At 57.6% G+C, this 18,011-nt stretch overlaps 1 protein-coding gene across 1 annotated transcript; it reads left to right on the top strand.

Annotated features, from left to right (window-relative positions):
- Positions 1-1,067: 1,067 nt before the first annotated feature.
- On the top strand, positions 1,068-7,343 carry HSPB7 (heat shock protein family B (small) member 7). Its single transcript, XM_090024462.1, has 3 exons — positions 1,068-1,445; positions 3,842-3,975; positions 5,429-7,343. Exons 1-3 carry the CDS (start codon positions 1,274-1,276, stop codon positions 5,612-5,614), a joined length of 492 nt encoding a protein of 163 aa, XP_089880588.1. The 5' UTR covers positions 1,068-1,273; the 3' UTR covers positions 5,615-7,343.
- The last annotated feature ends 10,668 nt before the right edge of the window (positions 7,344-18,011 follow it).

Genomic DNA, 18,011 nt, shown 5'->3' with positions numbered 1-18,011 from the left:
ATGCCGGGTGCGAGACAGCGGCACGTTCTGTCCCCACGCGGCTCTCGGGGGAGCCCGCCGGCCTTTCCGGGGGCAGCAAACATCAGCCTGGGGACCCTGCCACGGGCCTGGCAGCATGGAGAGCCAGGAGCAGAGCACGCTGTGGGAGGGGGCAGGTGCACGGATCATGACAAAGTCCGCGCGCCTGTCACCCGCTGCACGGGAAGTGCCCTCAGTAACAGAGCCAGCGTCAGGACAACCACCTCCGTCTTCATTTCTCGAGGGAAGAACTAGCTGCTAGGATCTGGATATAACCTAGGACCGGCTGGTGGGTGGGTGGGTGGGTGGAGGATCTAGCCAAGGGGGCACGGACAGGTCTCCACGGGTGCAAAGGAAACCTCGAGCACGCGCAGCTGACGGAGGCAGCGCTGCCTGCCTGAGTTAGCAGAGAGCCTGAAGCAACCCCTCGGAGACAGGTGTGACTTATTCCTTCCAGGTGGCATGGGTGCTGCCGTCAGGGTGGCAAAGAAAAGCCGGGTCCCAGGTAGCCAGGCAGGCACTGGCCTCCATTCCCACCTCTCCCGCTGCCGTCCACAGCGTGACCTTGGGTCAGCCCCAGCCTCTGGCCGTGCCTCAGTTTCCCCACTTCAGACAACACTCAGAACTGCTTCCTCTGGGGGATAAAGGGTTTTAAGGCCTGGAGAGCCGGGGCCAGCATTACACACCCCCTGCAATGGCATTTTCCAGTGCTCCCTCTCACAAACCAACAGGCCATCGCCTATTCCCAGCAAGTCCAAGCCCTCGTCATCACCCCGGCACCGTCTCCTGACGCCTTCCTTTTTTTGGGAAGTCGCCCGTCCTCTGCCAGGCGCAGCCAGGACCGAGTGGGAGCTACATTATCCAGGCAGGCAGGAATGCCGGCGATGAGATCAGATTCCTCCTACCACCGGTTGTTGGCGCCCTGGCAGGGGGACGGGGAAAATTTCCACCCGTCTGAAGGATGCACAAGCAGCTAAATTTAGGCTGTTTTACAAGAGGGCTGGAAGGCAGCCCAGAGACTAAAGGGGGCTTTATAAACCCAACAGCTGCCTCTGAGCCGTGCTGTCCTCATCCACCCAGCCGGCTATAAAGAGGGCCGTGCCAGTGCCCCCCTGGACCCGTCTCTGATTCCCATTCTCCTGCAGGAGGAGGGGAGAGGCTCTGTTTCCACTCCTCCCACCCCAGTTGGTTGCCTGGTTGGGTTTATTTGTATTTCTTTGTTCCCCCTCTCTCCCGGCAACGTGCCCCGAGGTGGATGAGCGTGAAGTCCTCCTCTGCCTTCCACTCCCAGCAGCACTTCCACCACAGCTCGTCCTCGGCCTCCACGGTCCCCTCCCAGCAGCACCGCATGGAGAAAGCCCGCGGGATATTCGCCGACGACTTCGGGAAGTTCATGAGGCCGCGCACGGAGCCTCTGGGCTTCGCAGGCAAGTCGGTGTCTCCGGGCTCCGGCCGGGGGTGTGGCGAGACCCATCGCCGCTCGCTGTTCCCGGGGCAAGAGATGGAGAGACATGGGGATGAGGGATGGGGTGTAGGGCAGAGCTGGGGGCAGTAACAGGGGCAACATTGCTTAGCCCCCAAACTGCTCCCGGGTGCAGGTCGTGGGGACGTGGCATCAGATGCTGGGCGCAGCTCAGGGCTGTCCAGCCTCTAAGGGGCCGGGGGCTGCAATATAACCCCTTGCAGGCTGCATGCAGCCCCCAGGCCCAGTGGGACAGCCCTGGCACCCCAAGGAGGAGCAGGAAGGTGCCAGCTATGGGGCTGTTCCCTTCTGCTCCGGTTCCTCCTCCTCCCAGCTGGCTCCCAGAGCTGCAGGAAGTCACATCTGCCACCGTCCCAGCTTCTCCCAGCAAGGGTCAGCTTGGGAGCCCCCATTACAGCTTTGGGGGCTCAAAACATCGCAGGACGAGGGAGGTTCCTTCTTCGTTCTTGGCTCCCAAAATCCTTCAGAGCAGCTGGCAGGCAGGAAGGTGGGAGTGAGCCACTGAGCACCGACGGGTCTCTCAGGGAAGTGGCTCGTATCTACTTGACACCCTGGAAATGCCACCCTGCACTGTAGTCGGTGCGGGGGGATTTTTGGGGGGCGAGGGCCTCAGCCCTGCAGCCGTACTATGGGAGATACCTGTGAGACACTGGGTGATTGCGTGGGGGAGAAGGATTCACAAGGTGCACGCTGCAGGTTTTCTCTGTCACCCCCTGGGCAGGTGATTTGGGGGCCACCCAGTGAAGATGAGAGTGTCTTTAGAGGTGATTTGCAAGCAGGGAGGGGTTCAGTTCCCCGGGGGGCAGCTTGCAGCACGTTGTCACCTTGAACGAGGAAAGTCTCCACGTCAGCGATGTGGCTCTTCCTTGGCTGAAGCCACAAGCGCGCCGGGACGCCAGCTAATGGTAGCAACCCAGTGGGATCTGTGCATGCATCACAGCTTGGGGCTGCCTCCGCTTTGTAGCTGTCCGTTCCAGGCACAGAGAAATGATGCTGTTGCCTGGAAAAGGAGGAAAAACAGAGCTGAGAGCCGCAGCTTTGTCACAGGGCTGAACCGGGAATTCAACACACAAAGCAGAGCAGATAAGAACTGATCCTGCGTCACTTGTAGCTGTGCAAAGCCCTGCGTTCCTGGAGAGTTGTCCTGGACCAGCAGAAAGCGAGGGCAGGGTCAGGATCCGTGTTCCCACACATCGCAGCGGGGCTGGAGGCCTGGCTGCAGGACACTGGAGGCTCCTTGCAAAGGGCAAGACCAGGCTAGGCCAGGGCAGTGCTGAGGCTGGTGAAAAACAGGAAGGAAAGAAAGAAAAAGCCTGTTGCCTTATGTGACGTTACAACCTCCCCTGTAAATCAAGGGGAAAATCCAGCAGCATCTGCCCTCAGATGATACTGGTGATGATAAGAAAAGGCAAGCGAGCGGCAGCTGAGCAAAGGAAATACTTCTGTCCGCAAAGCACAGTGAACCCCACCCCAGGAAGCCGGGTTGCCATTAAGATCAACAGCACCGTAGGATTCAATGGAGGGTGATCGATGGTAATAAAAGCATCTCTGACTACAGGGGAAAAAGCCTCAGGCATCAGGGCCATAAGCAATTTAGGAAGAAACTTGAGGAAGGGTTTTGTCCCGGGTTCAATCAGCCATGGGATACTGGCCTCAGTGGACCGACCGTCCATCAGGCTGGTTGACTGTAGCAGTTCAGTCCCAGCACTGACCTGTTCCCTGCAAGTGCAGGTGGGCCGTGAGAGGCCTGGGGTGGACACATGCGTCGCACCTCCAGCCCCGCTGACCTGGCGCACAAAGCGTGGGCGCAGCGGCACAGAGCGCTGTGGATGGGGCTCTGTTGGCACGTGCCCATTTGCAAACGCATCTCCCCAGCGGGTTGTCTTCCGCTGCCAGGGACGGACCGACCCAGCCACATCTCCAGTTCCACCAGCAAGGTTGCAAACCCTGAAACACTCCAGCCAGACCCTGTTCCAGGGGGCAACCTATCTCCTCTCTGGGATTTCTTTGCTCCTATCCAGGCAAGAGAGGTCCTGTAGCAAAGACATTGCTGGAAAGTCCCCTGAAATCAGTAGAAAGACCCCCACTGTCTTTAAAGGGTGCTGGATCATTCCTCACATCTAATGGGGAGAGGATATATAACCCTGCTCATTTGCTTCCATCAAGCACATGAACCCAGCCCCATTTTCTGTGCCCCTCTCCTGAGCCCGAGGGCTGCACGTGGGGCAGTTCTAGGTAAAGAGCTGAGTGTCCGCGTTGCTCCAAAATCCGCGCGGGGTAGTGGGGGAAGCCCCTGTAAAGGAGTCGGAGGGATTCACACTGTTCTTCCCCTCTCTGCAGCCCGTCCAGGCAACACGGGGAACATTAAGACGCTGGGAGACACCTACCAGTTTGCCGTGGACGTCAGCGACTTCTCCCCCGAGGACATCATCGTCACCACGTCCAACAACCAGATCGAGGTCCACGCAGAGAAGGTGACTAGCCCGAGCCCAGACACCTGCTGCTTACACAGAGCAGCTACATCAGGAAGGATCGCAGGGCCCCCCAAAACCAGAAGCCCCCCCTTTTTTTTTTTTGGATGTTTTTGTAGCTTCCCGTGGGGTTTGCGATCTGCACAAAGCAGGAGGGTGCCCCAGGTTCCCGTGTCGCGTGGGACGCGGTCTTCGTCTGCCCACAGCTGGCGCGCTGATGCTGAAGAGCCCTGGGTCCAGTTCATGGACTGGGGTCCAATCCTGGGGGGGGGGGGGGAGTCGTGCTGAGGGACCTGTTTGTGGTCCCACTCGTGCCAGTTAAGGTCCTGCTTTTTCCAGCAGAGCAGTTCCTGATTTACACCAGAGGTCGGGTCTCAGTTTGATCCCCTGAGGACCCCGGTGGCATCAGATGGACCCCAGTCCGTGAGGTGCCTTCTCACCCCCAAATGAGGTCCCTCCGGGTGGGATCGAGGCCTGTGGCGGGGGCTCGCTACGCGGGATGCTGGCCCTGCGAAGCCTGGGCTGCACCCCACGTGGGGACACGTGACGTAGGAGGACAGCGGGGCTGTCAGTGCAGCACCACCCACGGTGCCAAGCTGCGGAGGAGAATGGCTGGTACATGCCGATCTCCTCTACCGGCCAAGGACGTCGTACCACTCGCATCTGCTTGCTCGGATGCGAGGGGCTGAGGACGCTATGTGCTGGCCAGTAGCCAAGGAGATCCAGGGCCCATGGCTGTGTCGCTCTGCCTCTAGTCACGCTGGTGGGAGCTGATATAAGGCGCTGCTTTCGGCAAAGCCCACCAAACCCCGGGGTGCCGCCAGATGGAGAGCAGCTGGCATTTGAGCAGATGGTGCCTCCTCCGCCCCTGGCCCGCTTGCACCATTCCTGCACGTGCTGCCTGCGTGCAAGGGCCCCAGCTCCTGCTTGCCCAGACTGGCCCTCGAAGAAGCCCAGGGAAGTCTAGGCCACAGTGACAGCCCTTAGGCCACCTCGAGCACCTATCACATAAAATTCACACGGCGCTTTCCAAGCACGAGGGAGTTAAACCCTGGGATTCCCACGTCAGTGTTTCAAGGACTTGACTCGGGGGAGGCCGCAGCAGCTCTTCCAAGGCTGCACAGGGGTAAATCAGAACTAGATCCCAGGCATCCTGACCCCCAGTCCCCACCTTTACCCACTCCCTCCAGGCTCTCGGAAATAATCCTTGTGTTTCTCCATCTGTCTGTAACCTGAGCACCTCCAAGCCGCGGGTAAACACTGGCTCTGTGTCCCAGCACACCTGGGCAGCTGGTAAATATTATTATGGTACACAAGGGGAGGCGAATGACCTGCCCAAGGTCACGCAGGCAGGCAGTGGCGGCACCAGGAATGCAGGGTGCCGCGTTCGGGCAGCCAGGTGCCCGCAGGTAGCGGAGCCGCCTGCTCAGCCTGCCGGTTTCTTGCTCCCTTGCAGCTGGCGGCAGACGGGACCGTCATGAACACCTTCACCCACAAGTGCCAGCTGCCCGAAGATGTGGACCCCACTTCTGTCACCTCTGCCCTGGGCCCCGACGGCACCCTCACCATCAAAGCCCGGCGGCACCCGGCCAAGCACACGGAGCACGTGCAACAGACCTTCCGGACTGAGATCAAAATCTGAGAGGCGGCGGGAGGGCAGGGGCGGGGGCGGGGGGAGCAGCCAGCCCGGGGCGTCCCTTTAAAGAGCAGCCGGGTCTTCACACCAAGCCCCGACAAAGCCAGTGGGCCAGACTCTGATCTCAGTTACAAAATCCTGGGGGCCAGATCCTGAGCTGGGGTGAATCCGTGATTTCCCCATTGCATTTGACTGCAAGCGGTGGTGCAGCTTTGCTCCAGGTGAGGATCTGGCCCGGGGCCATCATGGACCTCTTTGCTATCACGCCAGCATCACTGAGATCGGAGCTGGGCCCAGCGGGTCCTACAGAGGCAGCTGAGAGGAGATTTTAGCCCGCGCTAGGTATTTGGATGCTCATAAGATGCAAAGCCCTCCTTGGCTAGTAGGTGGTGCAGGCTGCACCACGTAGGAAAGGCCGTTTTCCGTAGGGATGCTGTGAGCTCTCCAAACAGGCCTTTGCTGCTGTGAGGTTTTCATAGTGACCCCGTACGGGGAGATCCAGGCAGACGCATGTGTCGCGTCTGCATAGTTGTGTTAGTCTTTGATTCCTTTAAAAGCAGAAACTCGCTGAGCCTGATCCATCTCTGGCCCCGCTGGAAGCCCCATTGACTCCCATGGAATTATTCCTGATTTACCCCCACGCAGGAGGGAGAACCAGGAGCGTTGACTTCCATGGAGGACTTGGTCCCCTAGGACGGACTCATCGGTTTCAGCCAACGCCAGAGCTCCCTCGGAGGGAGACAGGAGCAAAATCACTTCCATGCATAAAAGCTCTTGGCACGTCCCAGGAGGTATCGGCTGCTCTTTAAGGGGCAATCCCATGGGACCGGGAGGATGGACAGGACATCACCCTCCTTCATTGCTGCCCAGCCCAGGTCTTTAGCCAGAGGGAGCCCAGTCCAGGTGAGATCACAACAGGGGCAGGGGTGCAGCAATGCCCTCTGTCCGAAAAGCATTGAGCGCCACACTCATGTGGCTGAGCCTCGGGGTGAATCTAGCACAGTATGAACATGGTGTAGACCCGGCCCTGCCTCCAACACCCTTGGGAACTGAGCTCCATAAAAACACAAGCAGCTGCGGAAGCTGGCGGCTTAGCCAGATCCACAAAGGGAATGGGCACGGTCTTGGAAGAAAGGGGCAGCGGTCTCTGTTGAGCAGGGGGGACAGGGGCATGGCCTCTGCATCAGAAATGAGAAATGCTGGAGGCTGCAAGGGAGAGAGGACGGGGGAAAAGCCCTGCTCTGACCCAGCTCACTCTCCCTCTCAACCTCCGCTCTCTGATGCTGAGACCAGGCAAGGTGGACCCGCAGTCTGACCCAGTCCGCAGCCGTCCTGATGCTCTTTTCTTGCATCCTTCCGAGTCTGTGCATAACCCAGAGAGCGAGTGCTGGGAAAGGACCGTTCCCCTCCGTGCAGCCCTACGTGGAGAGGCCCATGCTTCTGCAACCTGATGGGGTAAAAGCAGGGGCAGATCCTGCCCTAGCAGCCAAGCCATCCCGAGTCGTAGTGCAGCCAAGGCAAACCCTGTCTGGAGGGGCAGACCCAGAGGCGGCAGCGGGCAGGAGGGCAAGCAAGTGACTCTTTCGCCCATGCACAGGTTGAAGGAGGGCCCCGGGCTGAGCACATAAGGCTCCAGCAGCTGCCGGGACAGGAGAAGGCAGGGGCTGCATCTCCTGCTGCGGTTCTCTTTGTACATAGCTCGTATCTGGTTTGTTATAAATTATTGATCACCCCGGCGGCTGCCTCCTCTCGCTTTGTGCCTGTGCTGCTGCTACCGCTGCTTCTCCGCGGGCCTGAGTTGTCGGCGTGCAGCGAGCCCAGGAGGGCTTCTCCTCCCCGCCGCAGCCCGGTGGGTGCTGCGCCCAGCTGTCAGAGACAGACAGCATCGTTTGCATAGATGTGATATCTTTACTAGACCAACTAAATAGTTAGCAAAATTGCTCTTTGCAAGCTTTAGGGCACAAACACCCTTCTTCAGGCCGGGGGGGAGTCTGTTGGTGTTTGCAGGCTCTCCTGAGCAGTCAGGGAAGCACTTGCGAGGCTGGCAGCTCAGCGTGGTGGGAGGCTGCGTCGCCCACAGCCCAGGCTCTGCTACTCGCTCGCCGACATGCAATGAGTTTGAGGAGCCTCCGGTAGCCGGCACCGTGCCTTGCAGAAGTGGTGCTAACGGGTGCCTGCTGGGATGCTCCAAGGCGGAGGTCTCCACAAGGCTGTCCTCCCAGCTGCAGGCCGCACCAACCAGGCAGAGAATAGCCACCTCGCTGCCCTTGTGGCCTTCTGTCCATAGGTTTATTTCCAGCCCGGGTGACTCACTTCTTCCCCGTCAGTCTATTTGTGAGCTTTGCACCTCAGCTGTTCCAGGCGCTGGGACACGGGCCCCTGGGAAACAGGAAGGTCAAAGCCCACCCACCCTGACTCACCCCCGGGCCGTGCTGCTAGGGCCAGCGACCACCCCAGAGAGACCCCAGCTCTGCTGTGGGGTGGGCAGGGAGGGAGGAAAACCAACCCCTGCTACGGCCGCGAGCTGCCCGCCGCTTGCTGTCTGGGCAGAGATGCCACGCGTGGAGGCTGGCTCCACGTGCAGATCCTTCCCCTGCCCCGCTTGGCACGTGATACGTGCTGACCTGCTCTCCTCCACCCCATTGTGGGTGCCGGACATTTCCCTGCACGATGCTCCAGGATGAAACGGGGAAGCTTAGCCGGGCACTGCCTTTCCTCTCGGTCAAAGAGGCCTGGCTGCCAGGCCTGACGCAGAAACACTGCCAGACCCACCCTTTTCCACCTGCTGCTAATCCTTCCCCCTGACAGCTCTCAGTGGGCTCCTCTGGATCTGCCCTCTGATTTCAGGATCGGTGCCCGCTGCCTGCAGGACCCAGCGCACCCCCAACTCCAGGGCAGAGCTGGGGGTGCTGGAAGCAGCAGCAAAACTGAGGCACGCTGAGGATGCAGAGAGCACGAAGCACCTCCGGCCATGGAGCTGCCCCCCCAGCGAGAGCTGAGCTCCCAGTGCTCTGTCTCCAGTGCTCCTGGCCCCGCGAGCTTCATCCCAGCTCCTGCCGCGGGTGAGAAGGGAGATAAACAATTTGCCGGCCTCTGCAGGCGCCAAGCCTCCCAGGAGTGCTTTGTGGGTCAGGCCATGTAGGGGAAAGGAGGCCACGAGAAAGCTGTCAGCCTTATTTATCATGCCTGGGGCTGGGCCGGCTCCCAGGAGGGCTCTGCCGGGAGAGACGGGGCCCTGGGCTCCCAGATGGGACGGACGGGAGGGGAAAGGGCGGCGCGACACCCAGCCCAGCCGCAGGGACTAGGCGACAGAGACGCCCCAAGGGCACAGCTGGCCACGTGGGCAGCCACGAGACTGGCCCCAGGGGACCACAGGGCCCGGCTCGCTGCCACGGAGGCTTCACAGTGAGCAGGACTTTGCTGGGAGGCAGCGAGGGACAGGGAACGAACCCAGCCCGGGCTGGAGGAACAGAGGCCTCTCTCAGATGGGAACCAGGTTTCGGTCACAAGTGCAACGAGTCTGGCTGTGCTCCTCGGTCCCTGTCTCTGGCTGCATCCCGTATCCTGCCCAGCTCTGCCCTGGAGAGAAACCCCTGACGGCTAACAGCAGGGCTGCTCAACCTTGTGAGACGTGGGACCCCGCTCGGAAAATGCTGGCTCTTGGCTGCCCCTCGTTTCTTGACTACGGAAAAATACTGGAGTGATTCTTCCAGTGCAAAGAGCTCAGAGAGAGAGACCCTAGCAGGGCGATGCTGCCGATTCCTAGCTGAAATCTCCAGGTCCGTCCTGCAGATCACATGTAGGTGTTTGCACGGTGCCAGTCCCGTGCAGCCCCACGGAAAAGGATCTCGTGGCCCCCAGTGCATCGTGGCCCCTGGTTGAGCATCACTAGCAAAGAGGCAAGGTCTGTCTCTGTAGCCCAGGCAGCCTGTGGCCTCTTTAAGAAGACAAATGACCCATCCCTGCCCACCTAGGGAGCTGATTTCGTGCTGCAAATTCTCCTCCAAGGGAGACAGGAGCTGGGCAAGGTTTGTGATTAACTCACACAGCATTGGACAGGGAGCAGAAAGCAGAGCAGCAGCTCAGGCAGGGGAAGGGGATGGGATTGGCACTCAGGGAGGGTGCGGGGCTAATTTGTGGCCCACCTGCCTGAAATGGTTGGCCCCCGCCGCTCTAATCCCCGAGGCACAGCGCTGTCCTGGGGTGAGACCCAGACACGGGGCCAGCTTCCGGCTCGGCTTCCACGGCGGGAAATCAGGAGCGGTGCTACTGAGGTCTGTCAAGTCATGCCGGCGTAAAACAGGAGGGCGGTTGCAAGTAAGGCCCTGTGCGTCTGGCCAAGGTGAAGTCCGGGGCCTTCCTCTCTGCGCACGTCCCCTCGAAAGCCCGTCACGGGGAGCCGAGCCAGCAGCATCCATTCCCCTCCCTCCTCCATAAATCAGCCCGGCCTTGTCGGCTCGACTGCAGAGAGACGAGAGCATTTTGTTCTCTGGCTGCACCCTCCTGGATGCTAGCACAACGCCGCGGGGAGCCGCCTGCTCGCCGCTTGGGGCTGCATGCCCTGCAAACCCGCTCGCCGGCCTGACGGGAGGGACAAGGAGTTATCCCAGCAACCAACCGCCCCCTGACTTATGTCACCACCTGGCCGGCAGGTGAGCAAGGCCAGGGCGAGTGTGACCCCGGGAAGGTCACTCAAGGGCACAGGGGAGGCACACACCAAGAGACGGGGCCTTTATTACGAGCTCACCTGGCACGGCGTGAGTGACTGTGCTCTTCACGTCGGCTGCCGGACATGTCCCAGGAGATGCTCTGCAGCCAGCCAGGCTCTGTCCCCCCCACTATAAGCCCTATGAGCCCAAGATCCATCCCCAGCAATGAGCAGGCCTGTCTGGCCTTCACGTTGGCCATGCATCCTGCCTTGGCCCTCCATAGATTTCATAGATCTTAGGGCTGGAAGGGACCTCATGAGTTCATATCTAGATGCCACCGGGTGCTCAAGTAATATAGCACCTGGTGAAGTTTGGCCTGGGGCTAAGGAGAGCACATCAGGCCCCGGAGCTGCACAAATTCCCTAGTCTCAAACCCTCAAGATGAGGGGAAACCCCTCTGACCCCTCATCACGGCCTTCCTGACCACATCATGTCCTCTTGGGATGACGGTGACAGCCAGACGGCCATGGACACGGCATTGGGGTGTTGACTAGGAAGAGCTGATGTGCCAGAGCCAGGCACGGCCAAGGGCACAGGGTTATTAGCTTGGTACCAGGGTCATCCCTCGCATGAGACTGTGCAATGTAAACCCTGCATCTCCTGCTCCTCTCCAGCCATGCACAGAGCCCCCATGACCTCCCCTGCAACACGACGTGGTCCCGAGTGACCCTGTCTGACAAGGGGAAAGGTGGAGGCTCTTGCATCAGGCCCTGGATTGACTCCAGGGGGTGAGGAATGGCTGGGATTAATAAGGACCTGTGCGTATAAACAGTGCGTGGGGCCTGTATTTTGTCCTGGCTGGAAGCTGTTTATAGTTACCACAAGCTTGGGAGGCCTGAAGGGTTGTTTGCAAAGCTCTCTGATGAGCTCAGAGGTCGTTGTGTCCTCTCCTGTGATGGGAAAAGGAGGCAGGTCTCAGGAGGGGACAGGGAAGGAGGAAGCTGGGCAGTGACGCACACAGGAGCTGGAAGGGACACTTGCTGGTTTGGGATCTTTGTTGAATTAAATGCATAGTTCACTGGTTGGCTCACACCAGGGCACACAATGCCAAGGGACGGTGCTCTGCCCCATGTCTGCTAGAAAGTCCTGCCCAGCTCTGCCGGGGCTGCATACGCAGGTGGTCTCTGTCCGGTAGTGGTGATGCTCTACGACACAACTCACGGCCCTACTCCCTGCCTTCTGGGGCTGGTTCCCATCACGCTATAGGGGAGGGAGGCTGCAGTCCCCTCTGCATCATGGTACCCGCATGCTGGGCACACCCTGGTCACCTTCCCGGTGTGCGCTTAGCACCTGACTCCCACGGGTGCCCTGAGCACCCGTGGCTGCAGCCTCCAGCTGGGTTTTCGGGGCACGGCACTGGCTGCAGCCAACCCTGAACCCCTTCACAGCTGCCTTTTGATGCCTGCCAAAGGATTTGGAAGTATCTGACGCCCCAGGCTGGGGTGAAGGACACTTGCTGGTAGCAGGGCCACACAGCGGTTCCTGAATGATTCAAATGGATTTGGACCTGATCTGGCTAATTTGACCTGGGACATTTAAAATTTTCCTTAAAAAAAGCTGCCCCTTTGCCAACCCGGCACCAGCTGGGAAAGCAAATACATCACCCAAGCAGCGGAGTGGCCCTCCAATGCTTGGTGAAGCAGTACCATCTAGTGGCAGCGGGCCCGCAGCACATGGAGACCCCTCAGGGAGAGAGGCAGAGCATCTAGCAGGTTTTTTACTGAGAGGATCTACAGAGCCCTCGGCATCGCCAGGTTTCATAGCTCCAGAGAAGGAGGAGATCAGTGCTGCTATCTGGTAAACTGAGGCAGAGGTTAACCTCTCAGTAGGCCTACTGGGGATTTTTCCCCAACACGGACATGAACTTGACCATGCTCTTCATTTAAACCCTATTTCTGTGAGTCGCCTCCAGTCCTTCCCCATTCCCCGCTCGCCAGCATTGCACCAGGTGCCACCTGCCCCTGCTTCCTGTGCCACGCTCGGGCGGCTGACTTTGTGGGAGAGCCGGCTCCAAGGCCCTGTCAGGCCAGCTCTCGGCCACCCATCCCATCCTGAAATCAAAGCAAACTACAAGCAGTTCCCACACCAGCAGGTGCCCCTGATCTCAGCTGTGATGGGAGCAGTGACACCTCCAGCGCATCTTCACCTGACGGGGCCAAGTCTTCCAAGAGAGAAACCAACCTTAGGGCAAGCATAATCTAGCCTCTCATTATAGCCACCAGCCCTTTGGCAAGAAAATAGCTGCTACAGTGCTGCAGCATGCAGTTAAGTATGCTTCACCCCAGCGCTGGCCACGTTTTCGTGGCAGGGCACTTTAGGAACATATGCAAAGGCAAGGGTTTTTTGTGGGTGGTCTCTTTTATTGGGCCAACTGCGCAGGTGGGATAAAGTTAGAGCAGCTTTTGCAGGCAAGGCATATTTCATCAGGTCAGAGCGAAGAAGCAGGAACAGTGATGGTTAAAAACAGTGTGTAGGGCTGAGAAACTGGAGGGAGTAGGACTTCATTCCTGTGCATCGGTTCTGTCTGGCTGCACCCCCGCAGTTCCCGCGAGGGCATTTGGTGCACTGGACCAGACACATCTCAGGCAGGGAAGGGCGTGTGTAGGATCCAGTGGGTTGGTTGCGGGGGGGTTGATTGCTGTCCATTTTATAAGAGGCTGGGGGATCTCTCAGGGTGCAAGACATCGAGATACAAACTGTTTTGCGGGCCGGTCTGGGAAACGATCTTCCTGCATTTGCTGGTAGCGTAAGAGCTGCCATCCTGCAATGCAGCAATGGTCTGTCTAACCCGTGCAGTGAGGGGACGCTCCTGTCACCAGCTGGGTGACATGAAGCCCAGAGACCCGTGGCCCTTGCCACTTCATCCTACAGCACGTAACCAGTAGCTGCTACTCTTGGTGAAGGAAGGGCCTGATCCTTTCTTAGCTTTGACCATGAGCCGTGCTGTGACAGCTCAGAGATGAGGGCACAGACAACCTGGGGCAGTGGTTAGAGCAGGTTTTGGGTAGAACCAGAACTGGAAGCAGAAGGGAAGCTAAAGTCTAAGTAGACCTTAGAGGCGAAGGCCAAGGTGAACTGTATGTCACCTATTAGAAAGGCGTGCCCTTTTCCCCATTGCCTGGACAAAAACAAGCGGCTGGCCCAAAGATGCATGCAAACAGGGCCTTCAGAAACCTTTTCCCCATGCACCGAGCAGAGCCCTGCAGCGACCTGGACTTGGGCATCCGCGGTGTATTGCTAACCACAGAAGAACTCTTTAGGCAGGGCCGGCGTGTCGGGACTGGACCCTTGAAGGATTCAGATGCCTCCAGAGAGGCCTGGCTACACTGCCAGGAGGAAGACAAGACTTGCTCTTGGGCACAGGCCCCAGCCTCCTCCTCGCTTCCTCTGCTCCGAATGCCTGGGAGGGCAGACACGGACGTGTCCTGGCAGAAGACCAGGTAGGTCACCATCTGTGGTGGGGCAAGTGTGGGGCTTGGAGGGCACCTGCACGTTTCACCATCCTGAGGATGCGTGTCCAAAAGTTGCCTTCTGCCCTTGGCGCAGCTCACGAGGAAGGTCGGGTGCATGATGGGTCTGGTGCTCTCGTTTTTCACTCTGACTCCAGCACTTTTCCAGAGGGAAAAACCAACCTAAATAGAAAAGGGGTGGAAATGAGCACGGAAAGCAACGGGGCTTCTGACTTGCAGCTCCCACTGAGGAAGCTGGAGCAGATGATCTGTGAAAGGGGAGGACAAAACAGACCAGAGATGCCTTCATCCTGGGCTTGACAAGGCCAAAAAGCAGACCAAGTCACAGCTCTCAGAGAGCTAGCACCTTCCCTCACAGCTCAAAGCACTTTATGCATTTCCATTGCTGAACAGTAGAGGACCCAGGTCAACTGCACGGTGTCCCCATTTCACAGGGAGGAAACTGAGGCACAGAGCAAAGAAAGGACCTACCAGTGGTCTCTTGGGGAACTAATGAAGTCGAGAGCATGGGCTACCAGTCCCCTGGCTCCTTTGGGTGCTAGAATAAGGGAGAGAAACCACTACCCTTCTATGCCAAGCCTAACGAGTGAGCCGTTAGGACCATGACTGAGTTAGAGCAACACTGAAATACAACTGATTCCTACTAACACAAGAGCCCAGAAAGCCTTGCAATGTCAATTAAAATCCTATGAGATATAAAAGCAGGTTAAGTTTTACACTCTCCTCTGCAGGCAAGCCAGGTGCTGCGCACGTACTTTGCAAGCAGGATGATACGTGCTAGCCTGGAGTCCCCCGGCTGCGTCCTGCATCTCCTGAGTGCAAAGGAGAGTCTGCGTGTGCAGGACATGTGTTGGCATGGCCAACAGGCCCATGTTCCCTGCAGAGGGTGTGTGTTAGAAATGGGGCAAAAGTGCCATCCCTCGAGGGCAGGGGGACCGCTCAGTGCACAAAGTTCCTCTCCAGCAGGTTTAACAGCGCCCAGCACTTTGTCCTTGTCAGAGCACTACATCAGCCTGATTTCTATCCTGGGGAAGATCTTAGAAAAGTTTATTAAAGAAGCCATCCTTAATGGACTGACCAACGCCAACATCCTAAGGGACAGCCAGCACGGGTTTGCTGCAGGTAGGTCTTGTTTGACCAATCTCATTTCCTTCTATGACCAGGTGACCTATCACCTGCACAAGGGAGAAGAGATTAATGTTGTATATCTTGACTTCAAAAAAGCCTTCGATCTGGTATCCCGCGATCACCTCTTGGTGAAACTGCTCAGTTGTGGCCTTGGCTCCACCACGACCGCTGGCTGGGAAACTGGCTCCGTGGTCGGACCCAGAGGGTTGTGATTGATGGCAGTCACTCATCGTGGTGCCCTGTGACCAGTGGGGTCCCCCAAGGCTCTGTCCTTGGACCCATACTGTTCAACATCTTCATTAATGATGTGGACATTGAAGTCAGGAGCGGACTGGCCAAGTTTGCCGATGACACCAAACTTTGGGGCAAAGCATCCACGCCAGAAGATAGGCGGGTGATCCAGGCTGACCTGGACAAGCTCAGCAAATGGGCGGACGAGAACCTGATGGTGTTTAACACCGAAAAATGCAAGGCTCTCCACCTTGGGAGGAAAAACCTGCAGCACCCTTATAGGCTCGGCAGTGCTACACTGGCTAGCACTACGGATGAAAGGGACTTGGGGGTCATCATCGACCACAAGATGAACATGAGCCTGCAATGCGATGCTGCAGCCAGTAAAACGACCAAAATGCCGGCTTGCATCCATAGACGCCTCTTAAGCAAATCCCAGGACATCATTCTCCTGTTGTACTCGGCCTCGGTGAGGCCGCAGCTGGAGTCCTGCATCCGGTTTTGAGCTCCACAATTCAAAAAGGATGTGGAGAAGCTTGGGAGAGGCCAGAAAAGAGCCACGCGCATGATCAGAGGTCAGGAAAACAGACCTTAGACAGGCTGAGAGCTATGGGACTCTTTAGCCTGGAAAAGCGCAGGCTCAGAGATGATCTGGTGGCCACTTATAAGTTTATCAGGGGCGACCACCAGTATCTGGGGGAACGTTTGTTCACCAGAGCGCCCCAAGGGATGCTGTGGTCAAATGGCCATAAACTACTGCGAGACCGTTTCAGGCTGGACATAAGGAAGAACTTCTTTACTGTCCGAGCCCCCGAGGTCTGGAACAGCCTGCCAGCAGAGGTGGTTCAAGCACCTACATTGAACACCTTCAAGAGCAAATTGGATGCTTATCTTGCTGGGCTCCTATGACCCCAGCTGACTTCCTGCCCTTCGGGTGGGGGGCTGGACTCGATGATCTCCCGAGGTCCCTTCCAGCCCTGATGTCTACGAATCTATGAAATCAACAGCACCGAACTAACCCTCACAGCCCCAGTGGGTTAGCACCGTTACCTGCTTTTTACAGACAGGGAAACTGAGGCACAGCGAGGAAAAGACTCCTTCAACATCCCATCAGGAGCCAGCGGCAAAGCCGGGGTTAGTATCCAGGAGTTGCTGGCAACCTACCCTGGGCTCCGACCGCTGAGCCAGGCTGCCCTTCTGCACTGAGAGGTGGGGAAATGTGTTGCTCTGACTTTAAATGGGTCAGAAGCTCAGAGCAAACGCAGCCGCAGCCACTGCCTCACAACCAAATTAATTAAGTCTTCCCTTTGGGTGCACTGTTCTCCCTTTCCATCTTTGGCTGCAACTGCAAGGACCTGAAGACTTTCACCTTCTGGAACGAGATGGCTCTGAGCAGGCCTGATCCTGCCATTTCATACCTCTAAACTCCCCCACTGATAGCAGTACAAGAAATTCAAGGCTCGGGCTCTTTGCCCCACCACGGGAGTCACCCAGTTCTACGCAGCCGGCAGAGCCGACAGCAAGAAGAGCACGTTGCCCCATCTCCTACCTGGCCTGCCTCAGGAGGAGGATTTCAAGCATGTGGTTTCACATATGCTACTTCTTCCTTCCGGAGGTCTCAGAAGATGCCCCTCTCCCTGCACTTACATAGCAGCCAACCGGGGGCATCTGCCTGCAAGATGTGGCTCACGCACAACAGAGCGTGTTCCCAGCCCCATCGGCATCAGTCCAACGACACTTTAATGAAAGCTGAGAACCAGCCCAAGGCAGCTTAAGGTTATCAACATGATTAGCATGTCCTAACCCTCAAAACAAAGCCCAGCCACTGGCACGGCAGCCTGGCTGTCACCTGGCCACTGTCCCACCAGCAGCCCAGCCCTCCCTATGATCAGACAAGCTGCGAGGGGAAGGGAAAGCTTTTGGAGAATTTGATGTATTTGGGGGAACATTGCATCCTCTCCCTTGCACTCTGCAGCATAGACACAGTCTCTGCAAGGCCTCACTGGGGATGAATTAAATCACGGGCTTTGCAGGTAACCAGAAGCGATGCCGGAGAGGTTAGTAACTGCACATTGTTAGTACTCTGGTAGCTGTGGCTGCAGCATCTCTGGTTGGGATCTGAGACAGTAGCTCTTTCTATCCTTAGCAGAGGGTTGGATGAAATGACCTTTTGCGGCCCCTTCCCACTCTATTCTCCATGATCAAGGCTTGCCAGGATTTTGAATCACAAAATCATAGAAAATGAGGGTTGGAAGGGACCTCAGGAGTCCAACCCAGCAGGACCAGCCCCACCTAGATCATCACAGCCCGCCCTTAAACCTCCAAGGATGGAGACTCCACCACCTCTGGGTAAAATACGATGAAAGTGGAGCAATATCTTTCACTGGTAACATCTGCAGACTGAGCTGATCACTTGAAAGCAAACAAGCGAGCACACAAGTCCACACAGCGTGCCGGCCGTGCCTCTTGAGGTGAGATATTTAAACCATGAGCATCTAGGTGTTTCCAACCAAGTTCAGACCCTGTGTTGCATGGGTTGGCCATGGTCTGGTCTCTGTTCTGTTTGGCTGAATTTGCCACCCTGTACTGCTCTCACCCCAGACCCGATTGCCTAATTACTCCCTGCAAATAATGGTGTGACACCTGCCAGGAACGCTGCATCTCTTGCTTGGTTCTCCTTGAAGAAGGCAGAATGGGGGCACCTCAGGGCCTAACTGGACTCAAGAGACGTGAGCTTTCTGGGCAACAACCTACTTCATCAGATGCTGTGAAAAGATGGGAAGAAAGAAAGGGCTCAGTATAGAAGGGAAAGGGATGGGGGAAGGGGACAGGTAAGAAGTGGATTGACTGGAGCAATTGAGGTGG

This window comes from Crocodylus siamensis, chromosome 12, assembly GCF_052110815.1.
Source record: "Crocodylus siamensis isolate JL-2025a chromosome 12, ASM5211081v1, whole genome shotgun sequence".
NCBI classification, from domain to species: domain Eukaryota; kingdom Metazoa; phylum Chordata; order Crocodylia; family Crocodylidae; genus Crocodylus; species Crocodylus siamensis.
The sequence above is the reverse complement of the archived record's forward strand: the minus strand, read 5'-3'. Positions and strand labels throughout refer to the sequence as shown.